Source organism: Artemia franciscana, chromosome 17, assembly GCF_032884065.1.
Source record: "Artemia franciscana chromosome 17, ASM3288406v1, whole genome shotgun sequence".
Classification (NCBI taxonomy): Eukaryota; Metazoa; Arthropoda; class Branchiopoda; order Anostraca; family Artemiidae; genus Artemia; species Artemia franciscana.
The window spans coordinates 35,726,560-35,749,282 of record NC_088879.1 but is presented as its reverse complement, the minus strand read 5'-3'; the positions used below and the strand labels follow the sequence as shown (position 1 = coordinate 35,749,282).

Here is a 22,723-nt window from a genome sequence, read left to right as displayed (position 1 = left end):
AGACTTATGATCTTTGTCTCTTGTAGGCATTCGTGTATACTGCATTTGTTTTCAGTCGTATTTCCCTGCCATGGCACAGGTTATGTCGCCTTTTAGGGAATTTTGAAAATGTTTTCACTCATCATTTAACAATAATAAATGTTAAACTACACTTAAGCAATCCTGCTGACTCTGTATCTCAAATCATTTCAATTGAAGAAAATGGTGGTGTGGACACTCGCCTCTTTTCTGACAAGCCTATTTGCTTGATTATTCTAATGATTGCCCTTGAGCTTTGTTGATGGTGATTGCTAATACAAATCTATACCTCATTATTCTAATGATTGCCCTTGAGCTTTGTTGATGGTGGTTGCTAATTCAAATCTATACCTCATTATTCTAATGATTGCCCTTGAGCTTTGTTGATGGTGATTGCTAATTCAAATCTATACCTCATTATTCTAATGATTGCCCTTGAGCTTTGTTGATGGTGATTGCTAATTCAAATCTATACCTCATTATTCTAATGATTTCCCTTGAGCTTTGTTGATGGTGATTGCTAATTCAAATGTATACCTCATTATTCCAATGATTGCCCTTGAGCTTTGTTGATGGTGATTGCTAATTCAAATCTATACCTCATTATTCTAATGATTGCCCTTGAGCTTTGTTGATGGTGATTGCTAATTCAAATCTATACCTCATTATTCTAATGATTGCCCTTGAGCTTTGTTGATGGTGATTGGTAATTCAAATCTATACCTCATTATTCTAATGATTGCCCTTGAGCTTTGTTGATGGTGATTGGTAATTAAAATCTATACCTCATTATTCTAATGATTGCCCTTGAGCTTTGTTGATGGTGATTGCTAATTCAAATCTATACCTCATTATTCTAATGATTGCCCTTGAGCTTTGTTGATGGTGATTGCTAATTCAAATCTATACCTCATTATTCTAATGATTGCCCTTGAGCTTTGTTGATGGTGATTGCTAATTCAAATCTATACCTCATTATTCTAATTATTGCCCTTGAGCAATCATTAGATTGCTCAAGGGCAAAACTAAAACAGTTTTTTGTTTATAATGTAGCAAAATAAACAAATAAATCAAATGTTCTAGGAAAAAGTGATTCGCGTGAAACCCTTGGCACCTTTTACCTTTCCATGTTTATCTGGTGAAAACTTTTCTGTATCAGAATGGAGAAAACGAAAGCCACCTATATCTTTGGGGCACCAACAATCATCAAATTCAAGAAAATTTTTGTCTACTGTCACAAGATCTAAACCCTGAAGAGATAAAAGTCTCGCATAAGAACTAATTATTCAAATCGTAAATTCATAAACAATTTATTATGTAAAAACACGTAGTTTTTTTGTTATTTCTAATTCTAAAAGTCAAAACTTAAGGCGAGCATCAATTGGCATATTCAAGAGTAGGGGTCCCAACCAGAGAATCTTCTCTTGAGGCTAGTGTGAGGCAAAAATTGGAGCATACAAGTTATCTAAAGAATGTATGAGTTATTTAAGGCGTTTATAAATGATCTAAAGCATTTTTAACTCATCTATGGCATTTGTTAATGATCTAAAGCGTTTAAAGTGATAGAAAGCATTCATAAATGATCTAAAGTGTTTATAGGTGATCTAAAGGGCTTATAAGTAATCTTTAGCGTTTATAATCAATCTGAAATATTTATACAGGACATTTATAAGGCATTAATTAAAGCTAAGGCTTGTTGATTAAAGCTAAAGCATTTATAACCATTCTAAATTGTTTGTAACTATACTACAGCACTTTTGAACCGCATAAAATATTTACAAGTGGATTCTGGGGGAAATATTTAATATGGGGTCCCCAAAGGTTTGATCCTTTTCATGACACTGAAAACTGATCTAAACCGTGTATAAGTGGTCTAGAGCGTTTATATTAATACTTTATATCACTTGTAAGTGCTTTGGATTACTTACAAGCACTCTTTTAAACGCTTATAGGACTTTTAATCAATTGTAAACGTTTTTGGTCACTAATGAACACTTTGGATCACTTACAACTCCTTAAAGAAAATTTTGATCACTTGAAACGTTTGCGACAGCCTATAAACGGTTTAGAATGCTTATAAAGGGTTTGAACACTAATACACGCTTAAAAATCATATAAACGCTCTAAATTGCTTATAAATTCTTTAAAACACTAACATGCATCTAAAGAGTAAGATCACTTATACACACCTTAGATTACTTACTAACACCAAAAGTCTCTTTAAACAATTTTGATCACTTGTTAACGCAAATGCTTTATTACGATTATAAGCACTTTTGATCAATTGTGACCATTTTAGAACGCTCATGAACACTTTAGATTACTTATAAGCGCTTTAGATCACTTATAAATACTCTAGATTACTTATAAATGCTTGCTTTAGAACGATTATAAGCATCTTTGATCATCTGTTGCCGCTTCAGATCGCTAATGAACACTAATTGTGCTTTAAATGAACGCTAATGAATACGGTTGTGGAATCTGGGGCTTTTTATGTTAATGTTTGAGTAGGGAGGGGACACTGTAATTAATTTTGCCCTGTAGTTAATCATCATTTTATCATCAGATTTTTTATATTTTCATCCGAACTTTTTTTAAACAGTAGATAAAGCACCCTGAGGCTAGCTATTCGACTTTCCTTGTCTTCACCGCATGCAACATCTTTGCCAGCAATACCACCCAGGAAACTCAAGCCATCCACATGTTTGATTTTTGTTACCTAATACATACTTTTCATCTTTATATTCTCTTAGTCTAGGCAGCCTAGTCTTCTTTGTATTAATTTTAAACCAGTAATTAGTCATCATTTTATCATCATATTTTTAAAATATTCATCCGAACTTTTTAAACACTGGAAAAAGAATCTTGAGGCTAGCTATTCCACTTTCCACGTCTTTGCTGCAAGTGATATCTTTGCTAACAGCCCACAAAGTTGTTTCAGTAGACCTTTTTCCAGCCATAGATTTAATTGTCCATTTTTTTCATCCTTACCTAAGAAAGTTTTTTCACGGCTTTTGCTGTAATTGTTTAGACTCATACAGGTTATATACAGGTATACCATCAACACAGAAATACTATAAACTATTTTGTGGAAGGATATCAAATGCTTTTTGTGATATTAGGCACTCTCTTTAAATTATATTCAAATTTAATTATGTATCCATTTTGAAAAACGAAGTAAAATTGACAATTGGACAAAGTTGTTCCAAAAGTAAAAAAAAAGGAACTTATTCCAACCATAGATTTAATTGTCCCTTTTGTTCCTCCTTACCTCAGAAAGTTTTTTTCGTGGCTTTTGCTTTAGCAGTTTAGATTCATACATTATCTCATTTCTTAAGGTTTTATAGAAAACAAATATGTCTTTTCCAGTTTCCAACCACAGATCACTGTTCAAAATTTCGTTTACAGATCAATGTGATTTTCTTTCTAAACGCCTGTAAATTTCCGTTTTTTGGATCTACCTCTCGATATGTTTTTCATACTGATATGTTTTTTCATAGGGCTATAAACGCTATAGACAACTTATAGATTTTATAGATCTCATGTAAAAATTTTTTATCACTTAAAAACGTTTCGGATATCCTCTAAATGATCTAGAACCCTTATAAAGACTTACACTTAGACCTATACAATCTTTATAAATGCTCTAGAGAGCTTACAAGCTCTTTAAAACAAGATTTAAATGCTTATAAATGCTCTACATCCTTTATAAATCCTTTTGAGGACTTACGAACACTTTACATCCCTTATAAACGCTTTATATCACTTTTAAGCTCGTTAGATCTGTTTCAAACACTTTAAGTCTCTTTTAAACACTTTACATCACTTCTTTGCTTACAAACTCATACAAAACACTTACAAACTCTTTAAAACAATCCCGAGATCAGTTCTAAACGCTTTAGACTACTTATAAACGCCAAATCCACTTAAATTTTTTCCGATTACTTGTAAGCGCTTTAGAAGATTTATAAATGCCTTAAAACGATTATAAGCACTTTTGATCAACTGTAAACGTTTTAGATCTCTAATAAACACTTTAGATCACTTATCAAGGCTTAATTAAAGGTTATAATGATTTGGGCAGAGACCACACAACTGATGATATCCAGTCAATTGTTGCAGAAACACGATGGTAGACGCTCGGTAGAAGAGGATGAGCACAGGGGATCCCCCATGAGACTATGCCGACTAGTGTCCATCGTCCTCGATCTTCTAACATCAGTGGACCCCCAGAGTCTCCCTGAAAATACACAAATTATACAACTTGTCTGGTAAGGTATAAGGACTTTTGGCGTCAATTAAGCCCGTAAACTTATGACCCTCACTACTCCAAATAAGACAGAGCTTAATGTGTTAATTGGTGTGGACAAATCCTTACTTTCTATCCCAATCTCTCTCTCTCTTACCCTATCTCTCTCTATTACTCTCTATCTCTCTGCCATTACCAGCAACCATGCCTTATTTTAATTATAAGATAGATAAGAAAATAGTATAGTATTCTACTTTAGGGGCATTTGTGGTACTTGCTTTATTCATGTTATTGCCCATAATTGAAGGACCCTGATTATCATTATTTGCGAAACAAGACAAGCCACTACTGCACAGATTAATAAAGGGTTGTATTTTAGCTGGTGTATCAAATTATTCAATTCAATTTGTTCTAAATTATCCAATTCAAATGATAATTTAGTTAGAACACAAAAAAAAGAAAAAGAAGAGCAAAATTTAAAAAGAGAGAATAGCGGAGAAAATGCATAATAATTAACATTTCTTTCTCTTTTTCTGTTTTTTATTCTTGTTTCTAAATTCTAGCAAGAAAGTAAAGGTTAGAATAACCAAGCCCCAAGTTTCTTTTTGTTTACAATTGAACAGGTTTTGAAGAGTATTAAGACAGGTCTAACAACCAAGGCTAGAAATTGGGTAGAGGAGGAAGTGGCTACAGTGGGTATTGGAAGCTACAGTGAAGATAGCGGTCAAGTTTGGTTTTGGAACGTTGGTGCTTCAGAAGGCGGAGGAGGATTTTCTAGGTATTTTCAGGAGGAATTGTCTACATGTAGATTTAGGTATCCATATAACTCATTTTATACCAAACAATAAGCTGTAAAAAAAAATCCGGTTCTATTCTAATTTGTAGATTACGGATGTAGATGAAGGATGACAGATTGCCGAAGATCGTTCTTATTGGCCACGCAGCAAGGATAAAAAAAGCAGGGCGGCTCCAAGGAAGGTGAGAAGAAGTCTTAGGGAAGTATTTACAGTAAATTGGGATTTTTTGGGAGGGGTGAAGAATGAAGGTTTGAAAATAATTGGGTAGAGGAGGAGGGAGTGGCCCTGTGATGGCTTTTAGCGGCTTGGTCTTGCCTTGAGTTTTAAGTAGTGGTAGTAGTAACATGAAACTTTAGCAACTCTAGTAAATGATAAATTAGAGTCAATAGTATGGTCACTGAAAAAAAAGTACTCAATACCGATGTTAACTCCAAAGCCTCTTCAGCTAACTCTACTGCGTCAAGATGGTGTTTGAGTATGAATTTAAACAATAACGCATTCGACCAATTTTATTTTGTACCTGAGCCCAACCATCATGAAGAAACAAAATGAACGTGATTAAAAGATTGGATTAAAAAGATGGCAGAGTATGCTAAAGAGAATGTAATGATTCTGCAAGGAGAGTAACCTGACGAACCAAAAATTATCCATTTAGGTTTTGTTTGGTTTCATCAGAATAATCAATTCTGACGGTATAGTTTCCTTCTCAAAAATGTCTGACGAAAATGGAAATTTTTGGGATGGATAATCTTAACATGTACAAGTGCTACCTCGTCTAAAGCTATCTACACTACTTTATTGATTTTTTTAGTGCCCAAATTAGCATTCCCCGTAACCAATTTTAGATATTTTTCAATTCCTCGGAAGCTAAAACAATAGCCTGTGTTTATTTTTATCGGGTTTTAAACCTTTAGAACCTTAATCTTAAGCAATAGACGTTAAAATGTTTGTATAAATAAAAGATCTTTAAGATTCCTATATTCCGTAAATTAAACAAATTTTAATCCAAATGGTTTTAAACGAACGCCAAAAGAAGCAAGCGTTTGGAAAAAATCCTAAGAAAAAGTAGAAATGCATTCTAAATTTGGTCAGAACTCATCTTCATATTGAATTTTATGTGTCTTTAAATGTAAATTTTTATTTTAGAAAATATTAATTGATCTCTTCAATAACCAGAGGAATATGGCTTTTCTGATTAAGACTCATAGCTATAGATGTTTTATTGCTATTATTGCTAGCCTACATGTTTTGTCAACTTTATTAAGAAGAAAAAGAAGAAGAAGAGGAAGAAGAAGAAGAAGTTTATTATTATTCAATTAAGTACAAAATACATTTAAAACTGGAATTACAGTGCACTTATTCCCCCTCGAAAGGCTAATAAGGATAATAATAATTAGCAAAGAAAGTTTAAAAAAGTTTGAATCAAGAAAAAAAATATATACAGCAAAGAGAAGGATGAGCCAAATGAAAGATAGCGTTTTACAATTGGAAAAGAATGAGGAGAGGATCTATCGGCGGAGCGTCAGCTTTGACCAGTCGAGCAAACCGGCCAAACCCACTCATTTTTAATCCTCAACCCTTCAGTCATTTTAGCTCTAGAAAGTGGGATTAGACCAATTAATATTGTTTTAGAAAATGCGGTTCAAAATTACAAGGCTTCGTGAGAAACTATAGCAAATAGTATATTTTGATGAACTGCAAAAAATTGCAATTTCCTAGACGTTACAAATCAAAACATCAGGAATAAATACCATAAGCAGTGCATCAAAGCAAATATTTTACAGGTAATGTGTTTTGATATTTAGAAGGCACTGATTTCTTGCTCTTCTGACATGCATTGGTTCCAACAGAACTTTCGCAAAGGGTGGGTAAGAGAGAAGTGTCCAAAATGCTTTTTTGCGGACAAAAGAAGAGAAAAAAGTTAGAAACGAAAACATAATGTCATAAAAGTGTTACATTTTTTCCAAACAATATAAATATGGCACTTTTTAGATTGGCGGTATTATTAAGAGATAAAGAAAAATAATCTTCTCCCCCTCCTCCCTTATAGGCATCCCACACGGAAATGACGCAGGGGTCTCCTTAGTGAATAGGAAATCTTGGGCTCAAACCCAAACCAAAGCTTCAAAGATTGGGCAGGGTCAAAGACTAACTCAACCATTTCTTTTCAAAAATGGTAATCTGAATGAAGCTAATAAACTAAGAAAAACAGTTCAAAAATATAAATTCGGTAATCTGTATGATCTTATTACAAAAATAAGGTAAAAAAATTGTTTAATAGCAAACCAAAGAATTATCATTTTGTGGTTAAGAAGTATTGGTACAGGAGACTTACCAAGCTTAATTTTTACTTACCCGAACCACCTGAAGTTACCATTCATAACGTTAACAGGTACCTCGGTTCCATCGTCCAAAGCCTTCCGGTATTATCTTATCACTTACCGGCTGACGCACCCCCCCTCCTTCTTTCACTTTTATTTCCCCCTTTGAAATCAAAAGGAGAACTTAGAAACTAAGAAAAACAAGTGTTTCCTCTTTGTATATCCGCTTACTCTTATTAGTACATTTAGTGATATCCTTTCAAAGCCCGTATCACTATGTTTCAAATAGATTACGGAGTCTGGTCAATTTCAGCAAATATGGAAAGAGGGTTTCATAGTCCCCTTGGAAAAGAAAGACGGTAAACCTGGTTTTAAAGCTGTTCGACCCATCTCTCACTCCTATATTATCAGAACTATATGAAGAATTCCCTACAGATTGACTGAAGAAAAAAAAATCCTTCCCCTTACTGACCTGAGGCAATGCCGAGAGTCCCCCTGAATGGGAAATATTGGTAATACTTCCCATTCGGTAATTTATTGGTAATTTATCTTATCGAATCCATATTGGTAATTTATCTTATCGAATTCATTGGAAAAATTCTTGAAAAAACTAATACCTTGCTAAACTTAATTTCTATCAATGTCCAAAAGGCATTTGACCGTGGTAATCAATGTATTAGTTAAGACACTTGTCAGAGAATCTAAAAATGACTTTTTCCGGGAAAAATTGGTTACCTCTTTCTTATCAAATAGTTACAAGTAGTCAAACACCAGAATTATTATTCCAATTTCCTCTTCTGGGTCCCCTTCTTTTTCAGTTATGATAAACAGCCTGTCTAGTTATATCCAACAACCTGGATAGTCAATGTTTTTAAACCTTGTTTATTGCTAATTTGCTGTTTTTGTTTGACTCCGAAATACGACTTGTTCCGGCACGGCTTATGATAGTAATTTTTTGAAATGAATATCTTATCTTCAAAGCCGATTTTTTCCCACAAAAGCTATGATTTTGCATGACAAACTCTAAGCACCATTATCATGTTCTTGGTTCGGAGGCAAACTTAGTATGTAAGAGATCTTAGGTTAAAAATCCGCAGATGGCCTATTTGATGGATATTTTTAAATTATTTGATGAACAATAGGTAACTTTGGTACTTACTGTACATGCATCTTTGCCACCTTCTCTAAATCCAGCACAGACCATTTCAGTGTGGATTCTGTAATCGTATCCTCTTCTAGTGTACCAACTTTGGCACTGACCGTTGTTTATTATTTTTACGCTAACAGCCTGTAGCGTCTCTGGATAGACAAAACGTAGCCCTAAAAAGTGAACAAAAATTGAGTTTTCTGTCAACTTAAAGAGGGGAAAAAATACAGCACAGAAATTTAAAGTCACTACCGGTTTTACTATTATCTGTTTCGTGGCCCTTCAGCCAGGAGGTGCAACGGGGATGTAACCCTTTTCGAAGGGGATGTAACGGTAGCTGGGGTGACACTTGCTGAGCTTACAGAGTCACTCCAATGACCCACCATTCCAAGCAGAAAAAAAAACCAGATAAACCAGGACTTTCAAAGTCTAGCGTGCTAACCACTCGGCTAGAACGACTCTTCTGTCGTCACAGGTCTTCAGATATTCAATAATCATGACAAATGTATTGTAAAGTCAAGATAAACTCGTGACGGTTCTGTTAACCGTATTTTGTTACAGGCCAACAATAACACACAGAAAACATGAATTAAGGGAGAGGGGCCAGGGATCATACAAAATTGGGACAAGAATTCCTATGATGTAGCCAAATACTTAGCTTTATATAGGAGGGGGGGGGGGGTTGTGGCACGCATTCTCTTACTCTCTAGCGTTTACCTTTATTTAATTTGTTTCAATTTTAAAATATAGAATACTAAAGAACGCAACATACTTGTTTAGTCCGAAGTTTAGTCTCTGAGCATTAATTAAAATTGCATTCCTTATTTCATCATAATACGTATCGCAAAGGGTTTTGGTCGTTCCACAATGTATGTATTAGCAGATAAAAACATTTTTAACTTTCTTCTTTCAATATTTCGATTTAGGTAGATTTTCCTCTGTTGACTCCTGTGCATACATTCGGTTTTTGTGTCTGTGAGTGTATAGAAAATTAAACCTTAAGTCGGAAAAACCCACATAAATCAAAAATAAGGTTCATTTACCCGACAGAATTCAACACAATCAATTCATTAATTACGTTTTTGTCTTCATAAGCTTCCAGAGAGGTATCCTTGGTAGAGTGTGCAGAGACATAGCTGACGTTGATCATTAAATAACGTTAGATCACGAAGATGATGCAAATTACTGTGAAAATTTTAAATTTGTATTTTTTGGGCTTGGAAGTTTGAACATAACTTGAGTTTGAACATAAATGACCCACGGTCATGTTTTTTAAAGCAGAATCTAGGCTACTTTCTTGTATTTCTATGAAAATTGATCCCTTTTTTGTTATAGTTTTATGGAGCCCTACTAATAATCTACATCATATAAAGTTCAATCATTTGTTTTAATTTGAAGCCAAGTATAGCGAGAGGTCTGAGAGGCATGTTTCCCAACTTCAAAAGTCAATGCTAAAAGTACTTTACCATTGATTGAGGTAAGGTTGAAATTTCCTACGATTAGACTCAGTAATAAGGCAACTCAAGGAATAGTATAACAACAATAAAAAATATATAGCTTGTTATCAAAATAATTATCAAATATTATTTTATTGGCAGTTGAACTATCGATCAAAGGATTGTAATTGCAATTTTGGATCGTGAAAAATCGTCACTTTTATTTAAAAATTGCCAAAAAGGGAACAAAAGGTTAGACTTATACAACTAGATGAGCAGAACTGAATTTTTTTTTTAATTTAATCTGTTATATTTTGTAATACAAACTAATGCAATGGGTGGAGATGATCCTCAACTTTAAAAGTCAATACTAAAAGTACAACTTTACAATTGAGTGAGGTAAAGTTGAATCCCTCTAGGATTAGACTCAGTAATTAGGCAACTCAAATTGTAAAAAAATTATACTATTATTCAAAATTTGACAAAATGGAACACTGATTTATCAGTATTTATCACATGGAGCACTTCTTAGCTTCTTTAAATTTAAAAACTTTCTTTGATTTTTTCATATTTCATCTATTTGTACATTTAGAATTTTTCCTCGATTATTTTCATTAATTCCTCGGTGTTCTTTTTGATGAATTATCAGGCAGATGTGTCATTTGTCTGAATTATAAGGCAGATATGTCTTTTCAATATTATTAATATTTGATTCTTTTCTTTGCTACTAACAATTGCCAAATTTCAAACAAACGAAGGAGCGTGATTTTAATCGTATTATAGCAATAATTCTGTTTGGAGTTTCTAATTCTTAGAAACTAATGAGATTTTGCATTCTTTTGAGAGTGTCAATTGGAATGGAATGGTGTTTTTTCAATAAGAGAATTTCAAGAAATGTTCAAATTTTTTTAGGTCTCATTTTATTTCTTGCCGGAATCGCATATCTATTTATTCTGATTTTATTGGGGTACCCGATTGTTGCTCTATTTTTCGTTTTTTATTTATGTCGACTAGTTGGACATTTAGTTTTTCTTGCCTTTATTTTACTATTTTAGTCGAGTGGTTGGCATGCTGAGCTTGCAATCCGGTGCCCGTAAGAAAAGGGGTTCGAGTCTTGATGTTGCTGACTATTTGGTTTGGAAGGGGGTCAATGGTGTGAGTGTGTAAGCTGAGACTGAGTCGACCCTGCTCCAAATGGGTGCCTGGAGAAATCAGGGGAGAAAACAAGAGAAGCGTCGTATGATTTGATCCTAACCAAGTATAGAACCCCCACAGAGCAGAATCAGGAAATCGGTAACTTCACGGCGCGGACCATTGCATGCGAAAACTTTTTTTTAATTCTATTTTGCTGTTTTACCCCCTTTAACTAGTTAAGGAGCCAAATGAGGAGATTTTTTCGTTCTTATTTATGTATATATTTATTTTAGGTTTTGAATATTTAGTTTTCATTGCTCTGGTATCGCTAAGTTATTTCCTTTCACAACTGGCAAAGGAGCCAATTGATGTGTGCAATCCCGGAGGGGATGTGTGTAATAATTTGTTTTTATATTATTCATTTATTTACATAAACTAGCTTCTATGACTGTTTGAGTCCCGCCCCCCTAAAGGCAAAAGACATCAAGCATTACAATATACCGTTTTGCTTTTTACATCAGTATTTTTAGGAGCCATAGAGTAAAGGGAATTGGTTAATTTATAATTGCAGAAGACATACCTTCTTGCGTGATACCCCAACCGGCAACCACTGCATAATCCGCTTCGAAATCATCTCCTTTGTCCGGTAGGCATATTGGTTTAATGTGAGGTTGATAGGGCACGCGTCTGGATAAGGTTATAACAGCAACGTCGTATCTATGAGTCTTAAAAAAAGAGTGTATTTTATAGATTATTCTTGTCACTTTAAGGGTCACCAAAAAAAGACGAGAACCTGACAAAAAAAAAACAAAATTCTTGGCGCAATAAATGACCAAACAAAATTAAAAGGAAAACAGAATCCTAATGCCCTGAATTAGAAAAAATTTCAGAACGGATATTATAAAGCCTCAGCAGGCTCCCTCAGAAATTTACCTACATCTTTTTATTGCTTACAGCGACCAAAAAATGCATTTCCAAGGACGTTTTGAGCACGGTATTATCTCTTAGGCATGATTCGACTCAACCTAAGCACCATTCCATTTGAATTCTGCTGACACGACTGAGAACTTTTGCCTTTGACTTAAATTCATTTTGACGACACAAGTGCTCCAATTTTCTCTTTTGTGGAGAATGTTAATGCCAACATTTATTTCGAATGGGAATAGTCTAAAATGGTACGATTTAAAATAGGTCATGCCTAATAGCGTGTTTCTGCCGTTTAAAAACAATTTATTGCCAACAAACAGTTTTTATCAATCAGCCTTTAATCGCTACCAATATTTGTCGGTGTAACTTTCCAAAAAACAGTTGTTTGACAAATTATTTGGTGGATTTCAGGTTATAGCGGAATTTTCGATGGATTTTGAGCCATAGACTCCAAAGATTTGAAACATGGAAAACAATTATTAATTTTATTGTTTGAGAAACAACTGTGAATTGATTTGTATACTAGGGCTATATATACTATTTATTCATAAAGCATTTTACTATTCATCCTCTGACCTTTGTATACATTGAAAATTTTCTTCCATAATTCAATGCCGAATCACATGTTTCCTAAGGCTTTGATTAAATCATTTTTATGGTAAACGTTTGTTCTTCTTACATTTTATAACCTAAATAACAGGGCTGAAGTTGAGCAGCTTTGATGCCCTTGAGATTACAGATATTTCAAATTAAAATTGATTTTGGGCGCAATCTATTATTTGGAAACTATGTCTCATGTGGACAATACGAACAACTCAACTCTATAGTGCCCTACCATGACTTAAGGTTCTTGACCTATAAGTGGGATCTTTCAATATATTTTGGTTAAGTGTTTCCTCTCAATAAAGAGTTATCATGTTTCAAAACGGCGTACTATAGTCACACTAATAAAACATAGCAAATGATATTTAATAGTTTTGTTTAGCCTTTCCTGTGACCATATAATATCTAGCCTTATAACTTCAAACTTAGATTGCTCAAAATTTATATTTTGCTGGGGTCATATCTGAGTCAATTTTCAGTATAAAACCAAGGTATAGTTAAAACTATCTACTTACCCCTAGTTTATGGTGTGGATGGACGCTTATCTGCGAAGCACCAACCATGACATGGGCGAAGGGTTCTTCTTCACTATTCAGCGTGTATTCTCCCAAGTAAATACGTAGTTGGTCTGGCGTTGCTCCGGCCACACAATGAGCAGCTGTTATCACATGGTAGTGGTTTACGAGAGATCCACCACAACTGCTCGTACCAATACGTAAATAAGCCTGGAATTTCATGCACGGATTAGTCTTTTAAGAAGAACTATCATACATCTGGAGACATGTAACCTTAGCTTTAAAAATAGCACTAACTGGCTATTTATTTACTTATGAAAGGTTATTATGAAAATAAGTTTAACAATTTATAATAACTACAGGAAAAACAACATTCTGGGTAGAATCCGATGAAGAATAGCAGCATTCCAGTTGTTTAATTCGACGTGATCCTGGCAATTTAATTGCTGTCGATTCCGTCAATGCTAATACATTTTAACGTCCAAAATTTGTGTTAATATTATTGGCATTAAGTATAACGTTTCTCTATGCAAATTCTGTTGCTTGATCTGTCATAGAAATACAGTAATAAATCAGTAAATTACAATGGTTTGCCTCCAAGAGCACATCTAGAATTTTTTGTTAGGAGAGGGGGAATATTTTTTCGAGGGGGGGGGGGGGGGTAGAACAATTTTTTAACGCAATAAAAATAGTTTTTTATACTTGTAGTACTTTTTTACAAGTTGAAAAAAAAAATTAGGGGGGGGGGGGTCCAACCCCCCACCCCTAGATAAGGCCAAGTTTGTCTCCCAAATGGATTTAAAAATAGGCCACGAAACTTTCCTTGCACCTCTATTTATATTTTCATATTATTTAATGTTTGGACCACGGTATATTCAAATTACGTCTCAAAACTTCTAAAAAAAATGACGACGTTTTAAGAAAAGTGCTAGGTTTAATCTGAGTAATCAAAAACCTAATGTTATTCTTTCCCCCGTTTTCAAACTTACAGAAAGAAAAATTTAAAGGATATTATTATATTTTGAGAGTCACATTGCAATTTGAGATGCACTCTAGAACATGTCCTTCAGCTGAGGAATGCAAATCGTGGATTGATTCTCGATGTCAATTGCGCGTCAGGTTTGTTTTGTTTTTTTATTATTCAAAAATTGGCATAGGAAATAAACAAAACACAAATTACATCATTCATGAAGCAAATGCTCACAAAGAATCTATATTATGTAGCTGAAACCAAAAATGCATTATATTTAATGCTGATTTTCTAAAACAAATAAAACAACAAAAACAAAAGAAAAAGAAACGAATTACATTTTTTCTCTTCTTTTTCGTTTCCTTCGTACCAATTCCTAAAGAACCCCCAGCCTACCGGGTGATAGAAATTCTCAAAACACCCAGAACCCACTCCTATAACATAATAGCCTTTCAAACTTCCTCCCGTCAAGAAAACCTCACAAATTGACTTTGGCACACCTGAACATTCACCATAAATACCCGTGCTCTTCTCCAATCTCCCTCAGTAATTACATAAACATTAACATCAACAAGGCACCAAACTCCCTCGCTTACCTCCACTGACTTCAATTCATCTAAAAAGGCATCCCATACTAAACAACCACTACGACGAATAGAAATTGAATATCTCATTGCAAGACACTTTGATTTCCTTAGTTTGTAGAATTCTTTGTGTCATACTCATTTAAACTGGTATTCAAACAACTAGAATAACAATCCAAAGAAGCACCCTTATTAAACTGAGCATTTCGTTGACCACAAGCTGAAATAATAATATTATTTGAAAATCCCAAGTAATATATTCGACTTATAACGTCATTTCCTTACGGATTATACATTTTCCTTTCCAGAAAACAGAACTTCTTTCTGCGGAATACAGGAATATCATAAAAAATGTTTGGTTTTGAGAAGTTTGGATCTCGTGAAACTGCTTAGAAAGCAGCCCAAAGAGTGCCGGAAACAGCTGAGAGAGAAAACTCAACATGCCAGAGAAAAAGAATCAATGCCACGCTAAAGTTTTTTATTGTTTTAAAAAGAAGAGTTATGAGAAAGAATCCAACTTAAGCTTAAAGAGCGGGGTGTTGAGGAGCTGAAAGTAAGGAGTGACATTAAAACTCAAAACAAACAGAAATTATTCCATAAATAAAAGGGGCTGTCCCCTCCTCAACACCCCATTGTTTATGCTAAAGTTTTTTATTGTTTTAAAAAGAAGAGTTAGGAGAAAGAATCCAACTTAAGCTTAAAGAGCGGTGTGTTGAGGAGGGGACAGCCCCTTTCATACACGGAATAGTTTCTGTTTGTTTTAAGTTTTAATGTTGCTCCTTACTTTCAGTTAGCAACCTCATTTTTTTATTTAATTTCTGAACGTTTTGATTTAATGTAGGTTTGGAATTTGCTCACCCTACATGAATAATTAAAATGAAATTTGCCTATTAATTTTACTCTTTTTTTGGCTAAATGGCTTTCTCAAAGTTTTGATTGGACGAATTTGAGAAAAAGGGGCGGGGAAGGGGCCTAGTTGCCCTCCAATTCTTTGGTTTCTCAAAAAGACCACTAGAACTTTTAATTTTATTTACAAATGTTTTTATTATTAATAAATATACACAACTTACAAATTAACTTGCATAACAAACTTCTATATTCGTATATTTTTATTACGTATATGAAAGGGTTTGCTCCATCATCAATACCTTGCTCTTTACACTAAAGTTTGAGTTTTGTTGCAATTCTTTAAGAATAACCCTGAATCACAAAGGCCATTTAAGTAGAATAAATAGTTCTTTTGAAATTACTAAATAAAAATTAGCATAAAGAGCAAGGTATTGAGTAAGGGATGAACCCCCTCATATACGTAATAATTTCTGTTTGCTTTAAGTTTTAATGTTGCTCCTTACTTTCATCTGAAAAAACTTTAATTTATTTAATTTCTGAACCTTTTTGAATTAATGCAGGTGTTGATTTTGGCTCACCGCATATGAATAGTTAAAACAAAAATTTCATATTAATTTTACTTTTTTTGGCTGAATAGTTTTCTCAAAGTTTTGATTGGACAATTTTGAGAAAAAAAATGGTGTGGGAGAGGGCCTACTTAACCTCCAATTTTTTTCGGTTACTAACAAAGGCCACTAGAATTTTTAATTTATTTACAAACGTTTTTATTATTAATAAATAGACGTAACTTACAAATAAACTTACGTAATGAACTTCTGCATTCGTATATTTTTATTACGTATATGAGGGGGCTCGCCCTTTCATCAATACCTAGCTCTTTATATTAAAGTTCAAATTTTGTTCCAATTCTTTAAGAATGACCTGTGAATCACAAAGGCCGTTTAATCAGAATAAATAGCTCTTTTGAAATTACAAAAATACTTTAGTGTAAAAAGCAGGTTATTGAGGAGGGTACAAACACCCTCATATTCGTAATAATTTCTGTTTGTTTTAATTTTTAATGTTGTTTCTTACTTTCAATTGAAAAGACTTGTTTTTTAATATATAATTTCTCATTGTTATTTTTAAATAACACTGGAAAATCCAGCACCCCCTTCATGGAAATTCTCTTCCCCCATGATAAATACCTCAATGGAAGCATCCTCTCATGTAATCCCCTTCCCCCGACCCTTCACAACCAGAAAAAAATCCCCCCTGAAAACGTCATAATACTTTTCAATAACCAATACTATATGTAAACAATGGGAAAAGTTCTTAACTTGCAGCCTTCCCAGGGACTGTGGGGGCTTAATTTGTCCTCAAAGAGACAGTTAATAGATTTTTTGACTATGCTGAACAGCACGGCTATCTCAAAATTTTGATCTGGTGACTTTTTTTTGTCACTCAAAAGGGGTACTAGAAATTTTCATTTCCGTTAAAATGAGCCCTCTCAAGACAGCATAGGGCCACTTGGTCAATTCTATCACCCCTGGGAAAAAAAATACAAAACTCCACATTTCTGCAGATAGGAGCTTGAAACCTCTACTGTAGGGTTCTCTGATATGTTGAATCTAATGGTGTGATTGTCATTAAGATTCTGTGACTTTTAGGGGTGCTTGCCCCTTTTTTCGAAAATAAGGCAAATTTTTCAGGCTCGTACCCTTGATGGGTAAGACTAAACTTGATGAAACTATATATTTAAAATCAACATAAAATTCCAATTCCATTTTTTAGAGTTTTGGTTACTTTTGAGCCAAGTTGGTCCTTACTACAGTTTGTCACCACCAGGTGTTTGATACTACCAGCTACAACTCCAGGAAAAAGAAAGCCAATATATTAAAACTAAACATAAAAAAAACCAGAAATACTTATTTTTAACATTGATCTAACTTAGGCCGAAAGATAAAGGCATGATTTAACAGCATGGTTACAGCCAAGAATTTATCTCAGAGAAGGAGGGGATTAAGTATTACCAGTAGCTAGGCTATATCTTTACAAAAACTCAAATATTCTATTATTTCCCATGGGTGTCTATTTCAGCCTATCCCCCTGTCAGTGCCCTGGGTTACAAGGGCTTAACTTCCTCTTTAAGAGAGCCCTGGGATTTTGGGATAATTTGAAATTTATGATTTTATAATGCATTAAGTACTGCATTTTTGAAAGTTATTAGGAAAAGGGGTATATTTTGCCTGATGAATCTGCTTGAAAAAATCTACTTTCAGATAGGAGTTGGAAAAATATTAATTGGGAGGCACCCAAGAGTAAAGCCAAAATTTAAAAGAAATTCCCTACTAAATGTAACATTCCTGATTTTTTTCGGAGGGGGGGGGGGGTCACTTTTTCTGCAGAATATATACAAATAGCCTATATGTGCATGTTTTAGGGGTGCTGAAATATAAGCAATTTTGGTAAAAAGCGTCATACCTGGATCGTTGATGACTGGTCCATAATTCTTTTGGGACGAACGAAACAGGTCAGGATGTAAAATTAAAAGTGAAAATAAACATATAAATTTCATCATTTTCAGTTTCATCATTATAAATTTCATCATTTACAGTTTACACCCTCAAATTTTATATTCTGATAATGATGATGATGATTGATTAATCGTCCTTTCTTTTCTTCTTCTTATTCTTTTTTTTAAATAGATGGCATTATTCTTATTCTTCAGCCATTAATAAAATACATAATTTTAGGAAGTCCAAATGAAATAAACAAAATAATTTTATGGTAATGGCCGGTATTTTATGGCAATAATTTTATGGCCGGCATTAACTGCATCTTATAATTGTCCAAAAGGCATTTTTTCGATGGAGGGAGGGAGGATAGAGATGAGGCAATGACATAAAAACAATGTTTGATAAGAAAATGTAGCCTAGCTGTACACTCATTCATCCTTATGGCTAGTCTAAAAGTTGATAGAAAATTTACATACACCTTGATACTTTACGGAGTATTTTCATACCCGGTGACTCCACAGTATTCCAATATTTCGTATCCTTACTTATTTTTCTGAGAACCAACAAAGGGGCCATTTCCCAGCCGAGCCCCCGAGGCAAATCTTAATATGTTAGTATTCCTTACAGTTTTAGTTTTCCCTCCAAATTTACACCTTCCAACAGAGTTGCCGCTTCTCCATACCCTTGTGAAAGCTATAGCTTTATACAAATAAAGCCACTTTCCCATGCCCTATCTCCCTAATAAGGGATAAATTGTTTTAATATGTCACTAAATATTATATTTTCTTTATTTATCTCTTTAGAAACCTATTTTGAAGCAAGATTATAATCTAAAAATTACCTTAAGCTACGTGGCAGCTAAGTATTTTGAGCTTTTATGGTTATTCAAGACAGTACTTTTCACTGAAAACCTTCTTTTTTTTGTCACCTAGTTTTAATAAACGCGGCTTACAGCTAATTCTTAGTGCATTGACATCGTAATACAACAACAAAAAATTCACTAGTAACAGAAAACTCAATGAGATCTCTTCGATAAGCAAAATAATTTTTGTGACCAAAACAGAATCATGACCAAAATATCAAAAATAAAAATATACAGGCTTAATCACTTCTTTGGATAGAGTGGTAAAAGGCAAAAAAAGAAAATAATTGAAGCTTGAAATTCTGTATCACAACGGAAAAAACTTCAAGAGAATCAACGTAATGATTGAAAAGCTCTCAATACTTTTGGTACATTTTCTTAATACCTCAAGCAAGGTAAATTAAAAAATAATTTCTAAGGACATGAAATGTAATGTACAGTTTTCGACAAAAAAAAAAATGCTACAACAACTAAAAAGCTAATTGCAATTTAAAAATTCGGTGTCATCACCTTAGGAAAAATACGCATATTAAAAGGTGACTATTTTGTAATACAGCATTTTGGTTTTTATATGCAGCTAATCAATCGGTTTCTTTTACCAATCAGGCTCCAGTCCGAAGACTCCTAGTTTTCACAGAGTCTGAAGAATTCCAACATATGTTTTTCTTTTTTTTGAAAACGATGGTTTCTTATTCGATTCCTATTCGTACCTTGAGGTGCAAACTGAAAAAAAATCCTATTAAAAAATAATGTCGTATCTTATTTTCCACATTATTTGCTAGAATAATCAGGAAAACGTAGAATATTAAGCTTTTTCGTTGGATTTTCAACCTTTTTTTTGGAAAATGCTTGGGGGTTATGAAGTGTATCTCCATCTGTTTCAAACACAATATCGTATTTGGCGTCTTACCTCTTGTAGATGATTAAATAAAAAAAAAAACTAGTTTTTTTTAACTGAAAGTAAGGAGCGACATTGAAACTTTAAACAAACAGAAGTTACTCCGTATATTAAATGAGTTGTCCCCTCCACAATCCCTCGCTCTTTACGCTACAGTTTTTAATTGTTTTAAATAGTAGAATTGTGGCGAAAAGTCAAACTTTAGCGTAAAGACCAAGGGATTGCGGAGGGGACAACTCATTTCATATACGGAGTAATTTCTGTTCGTTTTAAGTTTCAATGTCGCTCCTTACTTTCAGTTAAAAAAACTAGTTTTTTTTTGCTTAATTTCTGAACGTTTTTGAATTAATACATGTTTGATTGTGGCTCTCCGCACATCAGTTATTAAAATGAAATTGGCATATTAATTCTTGTTTTGGCTAAATGGCTTTCTCTTAGTTTTGATCAGACGATTTTGAGAAATAAGAGGTGGGGAAGGAGGCCTAGTTGCCCTCCAATTTTTCGGCTACTTAAAAAGGCAACTAGAACTTTTAATTTTTAACGAACGTTTTGTTAGTAAAAATTATACGTAACTTAAGAATTAACTTAAGTAACAAACTTTTATATTCTTATATTTTTATTATGTATTTGAAGGGGTTTGTCCCCACGTAAATACCTCGCTCTTTAAACTAAATCTTAACTTGTGTCCCAATTCTTTAAGAATGACCCCTGAATCAGAAAGGCCATAGAATAAATAGTTGAAACTACTAAAAATACTTTGGAATAAAGAGCGAGATATTCATCTCCTACTAAATACCCCGCTCTTTATGCTAGAGTATTTTAAAACCCCTCATATGCGTAGTAATATCTGTTCGTTTTAAGTTTTAATGTTACTCCTTACTTTCAATTGAAAATTTTTTCATGTTTATTTTTTCATTGTCTTTTTTATAGTAATGCTAGAAAATCCTGCGCCCTTTTCATTGAATTACTCTTCCCCCATGACATATTTCTCCAAGGAAAGATCCTCCCACATAGCCCCTTCCCCTCAACACCACCCTCCAAACCAAAAAAAATCCCCCTGAAAACGTATTTACACTTCCCAATAACCATTACTGTACGTAAACAATGGTCAAAGTTTGTAACTTGTAGCCACTCCCCCAGAAACTGTGGGGGAGTAAGTCATCCCCAAAGACATAGTTTTACGGTTTTCGACTATGCGGAACAAAATGGCAATCTCAAAATTTTGATCCGTTGACCTTGGGGAAAAAATGAGCGTGGGAGGGCACCTAAGTGCCCTCCAATTTTTCTTGTCACTTAAAAAGGGCACTAGAACTTTTCATTTCCGTTAGAATGAGCCCTCTTGCGACATTCTAGGACCACATGGTCGATACGATGGCTCCTGAAAAAAAAACAATAAAAAAACATATAAACACGCACCCATGATCTGTCTTCTGGCAAAAATACGAAATTCTTTATTTTTGTAGATAGGAGCTTGAAATTTTTGCTGTAGGGTTCCCTAATACGCTGAATGTGATGGGGGTATTCTTTGACTTTTAGGGGGTATTTCTCCTATAAAAAATAAGATGTTTAAATGAAATAAACGAAATAATTATATGATATAAGTCGGTATTAAGTTTATCTTATCATTGTCTAAGAGGGTTTTTTTTTTGGGGGGGGGGGGGGGGGGGGGGTATACAGACGAAGCACTTAAATTAAACACAAAATTGCCTCTAGAGTGGCGAAAATGTTCCTATCTGGCAACCTAGCACAGCACTAACTGACCTATAATCAGTTCCTAGCTTATATTACTGATATCATCAAAAACCAAACAACATCAAAAGCCCTGATCCTTTTTTAAAATCATTTTAAAAACTATCCCAAAAAAAGATCTAAAAAAAGTTTAAAGACGATATTAAACTTGAGATCGCATAAATAAAAACCTATCGTAATTTCAATTCAAACTGAACAGAAATTACAACCAAGAACAAATTGAACCCCAAATTAACAGAAATGAAATAAATAATCACAGGGTTTGATCCAGGATTTTCCTCAGGAGGAGGGGGGGGTAAATAACAGTTTGTTTCAACAAGCTAGTGAACAAAGAAATACCCGCAATTAAAAGGGAACCCCCACAATTATCTGTCGTAAGTAGGTAATGGAATTGGTTGTAAATTTAATCTAAAATTTGGTAAAGGTTTAAGGTGTAATGAATCTGTTGAAATTGAGATGGTATAAAAATATTGATACAAAACAGAAAAATACAGAAGCAATCCCAATATGAAAAACAAAAAAAAATCTGTTCTCCATCTAAAAAAAAATATGATATTTAGCATTTGCTGTATAATTTTTGCCTTTGTACTTCTAATCACTACAGTGGATGATTTATGCGTTTTCTTGTAAAAAAAAGGCCTTGAATCATCTTTTGGGGTCATGCACTCTTTGCGACAATTTGTTTAGGTCAAACCCTTTAGTATGTCGCCCAACTTTGTGGGATCACTTAGTAACTAAAATAGCGATGAAGATTGGGAAATTAAAAATAAAGAGACAACTTGTATATTCGTAAAAGATATATTAAACATTAAATACTAGTTATTTTTTGGGTGTAGCAAGAAAACAGAATGAAGAGATAGAAATACATTGAAGACGCTTAAAACGAGGGTTTAAGTACAGGCAATAAAAAGAATTGTCGTGATGTTTTGATGAGCAGTGTCATCTTTCACAAAATCTCAATATATATATGTATATATATATATATATATATATATATATATATATATATATATATATATATATATATATATATATATATATATATATATATATATGTTTTTTTGTCCAGATGAGTCCAATTTCCAGCAATTTTATCTTGAAAAAATCCCTCGATTGCTAATATTTTTATCAAAGATATTTTGATGGGACCATACGAATTCTACTGG

At 33.7% G+C, this 22,723-nt stretch overlaps 1 protein-coding gene across 1 annotated transcript; it reads right to left on the bottom strand.

The window, feature by feature from the left end:
• Positions 1-1,312: 1,312 nt before the first annotated feature.
• On the bottom strand, positions 1,313-18,177 carry LOC136038189 (serine proteinase stubble-like). Its single transcript, XM_065721271.1, has 5 exons — positions 18,014-18,177; positions 13,148-13,357; positions 11,683-11,827; positions 8,545-8,705; positions 1,313-4,258 (listed from the first exon to the last, which is right to left on the bottom strand). The coding sequence occupies exons 1-5, from the start codon at positions 18,035-18,037 to the stop codon at positions 4,085-4,087; spliced, it is 714 nt and encodes a 237-aa protein (XP_065577343.1). The 5' UTR covers positions 18,038-18,177; the 3' UTR covers positions 1,313-4,084.
• Between the last annotated feature and the right edge of the window lie 4,546 nt (positions 18,178-22,723).

What these genes read in the sequence shown, in the direction of transcription:
- LOC136038189 (XM_065721271.1), bottom strand. Translation starts at nt 18,037, where the DNA reads ATGGACCAGTCATCAACGATCCAG. An exon ending in TTGGGGTATCACGCAAGAAG is followed by an intron (nt 8,706 to 11,682) that starts GTATGTCTTCTG and finishes TTCACTTTTTAG; the next exon opens with GGCTACGTTTTGTCTATCCA. An exon ending in GTGGCAAAGATGCATGTACA is followed by an intron (nt 4,259 to 8,544) that starts GTAAGTACCAAA and finishes GTGTATTTTCAG; the next exon opens with GGAGACTCTGGGGGTCCACT.